This window comes from Enhydra lutris, unplaced genomic scaffold (genome assembly GCF_002288905.1).
Source record: "Enhydra lutris kenyoni isolate GAN:26980312 unplaced genomic scaffold, ASM228890v2 scaffoldscaffold9, whole genome shotgun sequence".
In the NCBI taxonomy this organism is placed as follows: domain Eukaryota; kingdom Metazoa; phylum Chordata; class Mammalia; order Carnivora; family Mustelidae; genus Enhydra; species Enhydra lutris.
In genome coordinates this window covers 50,921,808-50,933,625 of record NW_019154093.1, presented here as the reverse complement: position 1 = coordinate 50,933,625, position 11,818 = coordinate 50,921,808, and the positions used below count along the sequence as shown (strand labels likewise).

At 40.9% G+C, this 11,818-nt stretch overlaps 1 protein-coding gene across 4 annotated transcripts in view; it reads right to left on the bottom strand.

Moving 5' to 3' along the window:
- The window catches only part of LOC111143496 (sterile alpha motif domain containing 13), a 41,449-nt gene that overhangs the window by 2,644 nt on the left and 26,987 nt on the right, over positions 1-11,818 (bottom strand). The window contains exon 1 of one of the 4 annotated variants that reach the window (XM_022497297.1): positions 3,028-3,867. The exons of the other annotated variants lie outside the window; for them this stretch is intronic. Within the exon in view, the coding sequence (XP_022353005.1) occupies positions 3,028-3,668 (641 nt within the window). The 5' untranslated portion in view covers positions 3,669-3,867. Of the gene's footprint in view, positions 1-3,027; positions 3,868-11,818 lie in introns of those variants that run through there. 4 annotated transcript variants of the gene reach the window in all.

Sequence of the window (11,818 nt, the reverse complement as noted above, 5' to 3'; positions counted from 1 at the left end):
GGAAGGAAGGAAGGAAGGAAGGAAGGAAGGAAGGAAGGAAGGAAGGAAGGAAGGAAGGGAAAAGGATCACTGGAAAAGGAAAAGAAAGAAAAAGAAAGAAAGAAAAGAAAAGAAAAGAAAAGAAAAAAGAAAAAAAAAAAGAAAAGAAAGAAAGAGAAAGAGAAAGAGAGAGAAAGAAAGAAATACCCACTTTGTGACTTTGGGTAAATCCCTTCCTCCTCTGTTTCCTCAGTTGGTAATGTGGGCATTTGGGGTTTCTGATGGGATTCCATGAGATACTACTTTCACAAATGCTTCCTGAGCTATGAGTTATATAATCACTTATTGTTCCTCAACAGGCCTATGGTCCTCATGTCATTTGTCAACCACCTACCATGAACCAGAGCAGAAGGGCAAGGAATTACTTCTAACTGCTTTTTGGTGTTTTTGAACTCTGGAAACCTTTATTTTGCTGACAACTAGAAAAAAAAAGTCTCACATTAATTTGTGAGAGACAACTATTCAAAAACATGGTGCATAAAAAAGCAGTTAGTTGACAGGGCAGACTGGAAAATTATTTAAGGACAAAGGATTTGACTTTCCAAATCTAAAATATTTTCTTCTCCTTCCGCAGCTAGTAAGCGCAAAGATTGCCCATCAGTAAAAGCTGTAAGGATGAGAATTGGCAAAGGAGCTTATGACATGCGGAAACCACTCTAGCAGTTCTGAAGGCACTATGAGGTCACAGGAATCTGAATCACAGGTTCCTTCAAAGCTCCCATCTATCTTAGATTGACTGAGATGAAGATGTACTCACTTATAACGCTTTAAAAAAACAGCAAAGCCCTTCCTGCTCTCCTTCTTTCCTTTGTTATTGTTTGCTCATACTTAACTTCCTACATATTTTAAATGGGCATCAGGAAGAGATGACACTGCTTTCATTTCTACACAACAAGAAAACTTCCTTGACTAACCGAATTTTTTTTTTTTAATCTTTGCTGGCAAAAAAAGCCCTTCTACAACTCAGCATTTCTGTCAAAAGCCAAGTTGTCTGTGAAAAATGCTGAAATTTGGATTTTATTTAAGACAAAATGGAAAATCAAGTTTCATGCTCCAATTTGATTTTCCCTTTGTTCAGTAGCCATACTGCAGTTCACCTCACACTAGGGCTGGTAAAAGAAAGCTCCATCTGGAAATCCTCATTTTAAAAACTGGAAATGAATATAACTCATACATACAACAAAACATTCCTCTTTGGTCATGACTACAGCAGCTCAGATGAATGGCAGTAGAACACAACATGATGGAAATGTGAGCTTCCAGGTCAAACAAACTGCAGTCTGAACCTTGTCTCTCCACAACTTATTGTGTGAGCCTGCACAAAGGACCTGAATTTCCTGAGCCTCAGTTTCCTCACTTGCAAAATGAAAATAAACCCCTGAAGGATTCTACAGATTAGAAATGATTCATTCACGTAAGGCACCTAGTACAGTGCCTGACAGACAGGAGGTTCTCAATGACTAGTAAGCAGCAAGAACAGGATGTGTTCCAATTCCAAATCCATCTACTGCTTCCTTTCTGGAAGTGTGCTCCCTGCCTGAATGCTACCCTTTGCCAGAGGGATGTAGGCGTATTCCTGTTCAAGTTCAGAAAATTCGGTGAGATTAAAAAAGCTCAAGACTACATCAAAAATTTGTCTCATAAAAACTGCAAACACAGAAAAGTTCCTTGATTAAGGAAGCGAATCATTTGTTACATAACTTCTATAAAAGATTGAGATGCAAATGAAATCCAAATTTTGCCAGTCAGCATGGTGTACTAGAATGAGCATGAGACTGGGAAATGGAAGACAGAGTTTCTGATGCAGACTCCATCAGTAATTTTCCACAAGTAACCACTCCTCTGTACCCCAGTCTGTTTATTAGCATAAATGAAGGGGTTGGAGGGTGACCAGATCCAGTTAAATAAATATTAAAAAATCCCATGATTTAGCATGTACGTTATGATTAAAGTCAAAACAAAAAGATAGTTCACCATCTTGGGATCCTGTTTACCTCCCTGTGTTAGGGATAATCATTTGTCAGTTTCAGTTTCTATCTTCATGTAAGAGTAACCAAGTACCTGTTGGACAAGAATATTTATGCAAAAAATCTTTGCCTACTTAATAAGTTCCAGCAAGTACTCATGCATGGAAGTAAGGTTTAGAAATGGTATGTGTAAATTTCCAATGAGAGCAAGACCCAAGATGTAAAAATAAATGAGTGGGATCCTTAGATATTATAGCTCAGTAGAGAAGCATGTGTTTTAGAGAAAGACATTATTTTATTGCTTATTAGGTGGGGCCTAGGCAAGTTATTAATCTCTCTCAGCCTCATTTCCTTATCTATATGATGGAGGAAAAGTAGCTACTGTATTTCACTGCTGAAAGGATTATTGAGATAACAGGTGAAGTAGAATGCCTGATATCTACCAAGTACTCCATAAATGCTAGCTATTTTTAAAAGTCTCTATTAAAAAAAATCTTAACCCTTTTACTTTTCACTCTTTCTCCCTACAAATGCTAATACACCTTGATAGCTCTTTCAATTGAGATTGTTATATGGCCAATTGGAATGATGAGGTACGAAGAGGTTCAGAAGAGAAAAACAGTGGCTGTCAAGAAAGAGGAAACTGGTTAATAGCAAGGAGGGGCAATGAAAAAGTCAAAGAGAAGTCAGTGGGCTTTCCGATAGGAGGGCCCTGCAACTAACCCAGAAGGCCATACTTGTGGGGTGGTTTCTGCTGTCCCAAATATAGTGCAGAGGAAAAGAAGGCTCAATTAGAAACAGAAGATGGGATGACAGCCAAACTCTGCTGCTTCTTAGTTTCTTGTGTATCATCTGGCCCATTATTTCTTTCCTCTGTGAAACAAGAGGTTTGGACTAAGCTGACTTCTGTCCATTCTAGTTCAACACACTCTTAGATTCCAATTCTGTCTTTGATAAGCATCAGACTCACCATCCTTACAGGAAAGTCTCCCTATGAAAGAACAAAGCACAGACTCCTTACCCATGATGTGGAAGAATTTGATGAAATGGGCTGTCCTTTTCCACTTCAGTCTTCCCTCTCACATTTTCTAGAACTTTCTTTGTAACAACTCTCTTGCCATTCACTATCTGGCTACAAGTGGTGACCAGTCTGAAGTTTCCCATTCCACTGCTTACAAAGGGTACAAATGTCCCAGAGGAAGGGGGACTTGGTCTGGAGCCCAGGGATACAAATGTGGAAAATCCTGTGTCCAATATGGGGATGACATCAAAGAAGGAGGAGTGAAATCTCCTGGCCTTACCCACATGACCAGTGGAAAAACAATCTCCTGAGAAGAAGTCTCCATCTTCAAAGACATTTTGAAAGCCAGAGTGTGGCCTCTCAAACTGTGGTTTCTCTTTCAAGCAGTTTTTGTCTCTGCAGTCACCTGTATTTTCCATTTTGATGTGGTTCTCTTTGGACTTGTCATAGTTGTTGCGTTTCTTGGCATCAGACAAGACGTCATAGGCTTCTGCTACTTGTTTGAATTTCTCCTCAGCTGCCTCCCTGTTTTCTGGGTTCTTGTCTGGATGTACCTGAAGAGCTAACTGGTGGTAAGCCTTCTTAATATCAGCGGGGGACGCATTTTGAGGCACACCTAGTACTCTGTAGTAATTCATCATGTTTCCTTAAAGGACCTTTCCTTACCAAGATACAGAGTTTGTTTTCAGAACAACTTCCATATAATTTTGGAAAGTAAGATGGTGAACCACTCCAGTCTATACCAAGACCCTTTGAATCTCCTCACATAGTTGTTGGAACAAACTCTCTTCTGAGGAGGAAATTCCTCTTTGGTGTCCTTTACAATTCCCCCCCTCCCCCGCCCCCACAGCTCAATGTGAGGGGAGTGACTATGAGCTCAACATTATCAGCCAATGACTCTCAGCTGATGCTGTGCCTGCCTTGCATCCCTACTGGCAGAAAATATGAGGTGGATAATATACATATTAGAAAGATTTCATCTAGTTTAAAAAACCAACACTGAGCAGCTTGTTTATAGAAAAAAATACATCTATGTGGCTCAAAAAGAAGTCTTTACCTCATTTGTTAAGGCAACAGTCAGAAGCAAAATGGGTCTTGCCCTTAAATTCGACACAAAATCCATTTTGGCTCATTGTGAGGGCTAATGCCTTCAGTGACTTAATGCGTATCTCCCTGTTATTTAATATTTGCTACTGGCACAAAGTGTGTGATAAAGGGGCTCTATTACCAAAAAAACCTTATACACATTTCTGATGAAGAAAAAGAATGAAACTCACTTCATCAAATGAGGAAACTGGGTTACAGAGATGTCTGCCTAGATTTAAAAAAAAAAAAAAAAAACCTACCAGAATAGACACAAGGAACAGAATTAGAAGTGAAGGCTTCCCATGTATGGTCAGATAAGGCTTTTTCACTTCAGCTATCTTTATAAAGTTAGCCTTTTTGAAACTTACCTCCGGACTTAAGAATAAAACTAAGTAGCAGCATCACAACAGCAGATGCTTTAAAAAATAACTTTGAGGCTCAAGTGTAGGAAGGGTGGCTGGTTGCTCTTTTTTCCAGGACACATAACTACACATCTCTTAGATTTCCTTGCAATTTGGTGTGGCTGTGTGACGATGTCCTGGCCAATGACATATGAAGAGATGATGTGTACTTCTTTCTGTGAACACCCGGCCCATAAAACTACTTACATGTACTCCTCTTTCCTCTTTATCTTTATGCCAACCGAATGTCAACGTCTGGATGACCTTGATCTGACTGCAGATGACACAGCCTCCATCACCCTGGGTTCTTGAATTATAGAGAAGGAGAACACTCCCACGACCACCATGGACTATTTACATGAATAAGAAACAAACTTCTACTATAATTAAGCCATTATACATCTTTTCATCTACTTGTGACAACAGTTAGTCCACTCTAATATACCATGTCCACAACTTCACCTTCACTTCTAGAAACTTCAATAATGTCATCAACCAGCAAAGTGCTACCTCTGCAACACTTGAAGTCCAAAATCCTATCCTATCTCTCACTCTTCACTCTCATTACACTGATTTTCACATTTCAATTCCACTTTCTCCAGGGTCATGAGTCTCCTTCAGACTCCTCATTTGTATCAAGTCTGTACCCCTTGGTTGGCCCTGTGAACTATTCCTTTTTTTTTTTTTTTTTAAAGATTTTATTTATTTATTTGACAGAGAGAGACACAGTGAGAGAGGGACCACAAGGAAGGGGAGTGGGAGAGGGAGAAGCAGGTTTCCTACCGAGCAGGGGCCCAATGTGGGGCTTGATCCCAGGACCCTGGGATCATGACCTGAGCCAAAGGCAGATACTTAACCAACTGAGCCATCCCGGTGCCCCTGAACCATTCTTTTATATGCCCTCTCAAATTGCCCTCTTTGGCCATTAGTCAACCATGGTGCCCATGCCACAAACACCCCATCAAGGAGAAGAATAGCAATCCAACTTCTCTGACTCCTATGCCTGGTGCAGCTGGGGAAAATAAACAAGATTTGAAGATGAAATCCTACACAGAAGCCGTGTGCCAGTCTCAGCTGGGTCAGGAAAATTACTCGACAGTTCTTCTATGTATCCTTGGTCAGCTCTCTCTCATTCCCCTTGATGGCCACTCTTAAACTCACTGCTCTCCTCCAGTTCCTTATTAAACCTCTCCCCATTCTGTCCACTCCAAGCACAGGAGCTTGCTTCTTGTTTAGCAAAGGAAATAAGAGTCTGTTGGGAACTCCCTTAATGTCCCTGGGGACAAGGGCAATCTTAGCTAGATATGTACACATCCTCACCTATGCCCCCAGAGCACAGGAAGGATAGAGGAAAAACAGGAAGGATAGAGAAAGACATCCCTGTCTTGCTCAGAATTAATCCCTTCATTTTTTTTAAACAAAAAAAAAAATGAAAGCATTGAATATTTTATTGACCAAACTGAATGAACGGAATCATGTATATTATGGCCAACATTACATTTTATTATGGTAAAATATGTATAACATGAAGCAGGCCATTTTGGTAGTTAACCTTTTTTTTTTTTTTTTTAAGATTTTATTTATGTATTTCACAGGCAGAGATCACAAGCAGGCAGAGAGGAAGGGAAGCAGACTCCCTGCTGAGCAGAGAGCCCGATGTGGGGCTCGATCCCAGGACCCTGGGATCATGACCTCAGCCGAAGGCAGAGGCTTTAACCCACTGAGGCGCCCTTAGTTAACCATTTTTAAGTGTATAAGTTAGTGGCATTAATTGTAGTCACAACATTGTGAAATCATTGTTACCATCTATTTTTTAAACTCTTTCATCACCCCAAACAGAAACTCTATTAAGCAGTAATTCCCCTCTCCCCCAGCCCTTGGAAGTTCTAATATTTGTATCTCTATGAAGTTGCCTATTTTAGATATTTCATATAAATGGAATCATACAGTATTTAAGTGGTTTACTTCACTTAGTGTAGTGTTTTCAAGGTTTATCCACATAGCATGTGTCAGAACTTCACTCCTTTTCATGGCTAATATTCTGTTGTATGGATATACCATATTTTGTTTATCTATCCACCTGTTCATAGACACTTGGGTTGTTTCCACCTTTTGGTAATTGTGAATAATGCTGCAATGAACATTTGTGTACTATTGTACACAAATTGTGTACTATTGTAGTATCTATTTGAGTTCCTCTTTTCAATTCTTTGTGGAGAATTGTTGAGCCATATGGTAATTCTATGCTTAACTTTTTGAAGACCCACGAAACTTTCCTACAGTGGCTGTACCATTTTATATTCCCAACCAGCAATGCACGAGGGTTCCAATTTCTCCATGTCCTTGCCCTTCCATACTCTTTGATCTCATCCTTTTCCTTATCCTAAGGGAGTTTGCTTTATTTAACTGTCCTCAATCTCATTCAATTTTAACCTAATTCTTTTGGCTATTTTCCTGCATATAAATAAGTTTGAGTGTCTCCTCTCTTAGAAAAGAACCCTCATGCCAATTGTGTAAGACTGATGAATCACAGACCTGCACCCTGAAACAAATAATATATGTTAAAAAACAAAAAACAAACAAACAAACAAACAAACAAACCAAGAACCCTCATGCCTACATAACACTCCAGCTACTGGTTCTCCCTTCACTTGGCCTGCCTCCCACTCACTGCTCAAGGAGGAAAGCGTCCTCTACTTCCCTGTCACCCACCCTCCCCCTTCCCCAACTCCACTGAAACTCCACCATCATTCACAGACCCCACCAATGGGGCTTCACCTTTTTGAGGTATCTGAACTTGTTGATCATTGCATTTTTCTGAAACTTACTCCTTCACTGATTTCTGTACAAGTTCTCATTACTGGTTCTTTCCCTACCTCCCCCACTGTTCTTTCTCAGTTGCTTTTGCTAGATGCTTTTCTTCTCCAAACAATTAAAACTTTGTTATTCCCCCAGGGTGCTGACATGGACCTTTTTCTCTTCCACTTTTAAATGCCTCTCATTCTCATCTCTCCCATGACTACTAATGACCTCATATCTCTGCCTATAGGTCTCACTCTTCCCCCAAACTGTCTGCTAGATACACACACCTGGATGTACCACAGGCCTTCAAATTTAATATGCCCCAAACTGTGCTCATTATATCCCTTTTACAACTTATCTCCCACAAACATCCTAGTTCATGGCACAACTTTACAACCACCCAACCTGGAAACTTGGCAGTCATCCAAGCCCCTCACTTTCCCACCTGTGGGTAGTGAACTCAGTCTTGGGTTATGGCAGAGAAGAGAAATGGGACAAATCTTCAACCTCCATTGCCAGTGATCCACTAAATTCTTCTGCCCATCTTCCCCAGATTTTCTAACCCATCTCCTCCTTTGCCCAGTAGAATTATTGCAGCAGCATTCCCACCTTCCATCTTCTTGACCTCCAATCCATTCTCCACATTGCCAATAGACTGATCTTTGATCTTTCAAAACCACAAATCTCATCCTGGCACTCACTTCCCACTTAATATCCTTCCATGGTTTCCCAGTGCCTTTCAGGTGAAGTCTCTCTTCTGCCAGGCAAAGCAGACTATCTGTATTCTGGACCTCTGTTTATCTTTCAGTCTTATTCCTTGACATTCCCTGTTCCACACGTCTTACTCTAAGGCACTTGGAATTCTCATGATAAATCATGTTTTTCTCATATCCTCATGCCTTTGTATTTGATCTTCCCCTGCCAGGAATTCTGTGTTTCCTTCAAATGGTCCCCATACCTACAATGGTTTCAGGTGGTTTGTTAAAATAAAACAATACTCGCAGTAATGGACATTATTTACTTCAAGAGTTTTATATTCATTTTAATAAGTGTTAGAAAAAGCTACAACAACTATTGGAACACTTGAATGAGTGAAAAAGCCAAAGAAGCACTACGCTTGTACCTGGTTAGGTGATAATGTCTTACAACTGGTCTCATTTCAAATAAATGACTTAAACAACCATTGGAGATTTTTGGTTCAGAGAAATCTACTCTATTTCAATCAAAAACTCAAAAGGTCCTTTCCTTATCAGTTTTGCTTTCAATATTCTTGGCTGGTATCTTATTGCTAGCACCATCCGTTTGCTTTTTGAGTACTTCCTAAATATTTATAGACTGGAAGGACACATCAGCAGAGTTTGAGTTGCCACTTCCCCTATTGATTATGTTATAAAATATTTTAAGCATTTCAGAACCTTCAACTGTTAAGAAGTATCAGGTGTCAAGTCACCTTAAATATTTTCAGTAGTTGGTATTATAAAGTGCTGATAAAGTAACAACAATTACTTCCAATTTGTGAGGTTTTAACTGGTCTCACTCAGAGCTGGGTTTACCATGAAGCTAATGAAGCTTAACTTTTGCCTCAGTAATTTTGTATTCATATTTTCGAACTTCTTTCCCCAAGGAGGGCTCTTAAAATTGTAAAAGCTTTAGGCCTCCCAAAACTCGGATTTGTCCTGGGTCTAAGGAGAAATATCCACCACAGGGGCACCTGGGTGGCTCAGTTGGTTAAGCGTCTGCCTTCGGCTCAGGTCATGATCTTGGGGTCCTGGGGCTAAAAGCCCCACATGGGGCTCCCTGCTCAGCAGGGAGTCTGCTTCTCCCTCTCCTGCTGCCCCTCTCCCAGATCGTGTTCACTTTGTCTCTCTTGCTTCTTCTTTATTTATTTATAGGTAAATAAATAAAATCTTAAAAAAAAAAAAGAAATATCCAGAAAATCACTACAGTTGAAATCCATCTGGCCATTACTTAGGCTACTAGGCTCAGAGTTGCTCTGATTGGCCTCCCCACTTTCCTACTTCTTTTGGAAGTAGTGTTGTTTGGCAATTTGTAGCAGTGAGAATTTTTACTCACATTTGTTAAGTCAGTGGCTTCAGAAAGTTAGCAAATAGTCCTCTGAAAAAAATGCCAATCTTTGCATTTCAAATGAATGGCTTAAACAACCAGTTGGGCATTTCAGAGTAAAATACTGCTCTTATCCAAGTGGTTTGGGGAAAGTAAGGAGATAGTAGAGTAAAATTAATTTGTCACCATGAATTGCATACTATATTGTCATGATACTCTGAGAAAAAAATTATCAGTGATACATTTGTTCTAGAAACAGAATCACTGGGGCACCTGGGTGGCTCAGTGGGTTAAGCCTCTGCTTTCAGCTCAGGTCATGATATCAGGGTCCTGGGATCGAGCCCCATGTCTGGCTCTCTACTCAGCGGGGAGCCTGCTTCCCCCACTCTCTCTGCCTGCCTCTCTGCCTACTTGTGATCTCTCTCTCTGTGTCAAATAAATGAATAAAATCTTTAAAAAAAGAAAGAAAGAAAGAAAGAAAGAAAGAAAGAAAGAAAGAAAGAAAGAAAGAAATAGAATCACTGATGTTGCTCACTTGTAAGTTTGAGGGATCCAAACAATATGAATTATATGACACTGACTGAATGGCAGATCGCTGTCTTCCATCTTCTTCATATATAATCTGAGTATGCGAGTCAGACAGACGAAGACATGGAAGTGAAGTGACTACATTACGAGGGGCAGAGTTGTCTGGGACCTGCATTACGGTCCAATTTGAATGGTGATGGTGCCGTACAGAGCTGCCAGCATTCCTTAACTGGCAACTAACAACACTGTCAATGGAAATGGTTTTCCACCTGAGAATGGTGCTCGCTTAGCCTTCAGAGGCTGACACCATAAACCTTGTCTTAAATGTTCTGTGAGGAAGGTAGAGATGCTTTGTAAGGAAGTTAGTCAAAAGGTTCTCTAAAAAACTAACGCTCTTAGGAAAGCAAAATTCCTGAACTACCTTTGACTCTTGGAAACCAGGCAACCCATATCCATGGGCAAGTGCCAATTTTTTATCATCTAGTCACCAAAATCAAACTGTGTATATATAACATCTCAAGTAGTTTTGGGCTCTGTGCTGTGCATTGAAAGCATACTTCATGAAGGCCAGTCCTAAGCTAACACTTGGCTATTAATGCAGCAGCTTGACCAATATTCTGCCTACTTACATCAATGTTCATGTTATAGAAATCTGAGTCCTGAAAAGGGAAACTCTTCAGGATCCTCTAGTGACCAATGTCAATCAAGAGAAAAGAAACTAGGAGTCACCACAGCATGAGAGATCTGCCTGCCAGGGGACACTTGGGAAAAAAGCCACCACCCCACGGTGTCTATGGGAAAGAGAGTACTGACAGAGTCGTCATTATTGCCTCCTCTAGGAAGGACTCCCACTGCCTCCTGCTCTTACTGGCCAGTGAACCCTCTGGAGCACTATGTTAATGAGGTCAATGAGTGAAGGAAGAGGGATATCACTGGTCTTAAAGGGGAATGGCCAGAACAGTAAAACAACTTGAAATGCACATACTGCTGACATTGGGTCATGGTGGGGGTGAGCAGGGGCTTAGAACTTCCCTTTTGACAGTTCTTTTGGCTTATAGTTGTGGCTTGCACTGCAGGCTCAAAAGAGGTTTTCCGGAAGAAAACTTGATAGAGATCATTGCACCAGAAGGAAACTTAATGGAAATCATTGTCATGTGGCAGTATCCCTGCTCAAAGAAAGGAGGTCATGCAAAGATCACCAGCTTCACCAGATGCTTCATACCATAGAAACATGGGGTGCCATTTTTACCCTTTGGATTAACCTCGCTCAGTGGCCTGATATCTTCCAGGGAGGTATGCTACTAGAAAGCCACATCTGTGTTTGGTTGCTACAGCAACAGAACATCCAGTATCATACTGTGAGACCACACCATAAAGTCAGATATTCTCCTGAAACTCAGCCCAGCCGAGGGTGGACATGTCCAGCATCAACAACACTATTTAAGTCAGCTCTAAGTTCTGATCACAGTTCTGGAGGCTGAAAGTCTAAGCTCACAGTGCTGGCATGGTCAGGTTCTTGGTGAGGCCCTCTTCCTGGCTGATGGATGGCTATCCTCTTGCTGCATCCTCACATGGCAGAGAAAGACAGAGACAGCTCTCTGGTCTCTTCTCCTCAGGAAACTACTCCCATCATGAGGGCTCCGCACTCACGACCTCATCTAAATCTGACTATCTCCAAAAGCCCACCATATAATATCATCATGTTGGGAGTTAGGGTTTCTACAAATGAATTTGGGAAATTGGGGGAGGGGGCAAAAACATTCAGCGTGCGACAGTTAGCCATGAAACTAAGCTCCCCATATCACTGGCAACTGTACTATATTTTCTGGACCTGCCCTTTTCCGAGGTGGTGTAAGGGTACTTTCCAGCCGGGTCCTGTTTCTGTCCAATGGCAGGGCAAAGTTTTTCTT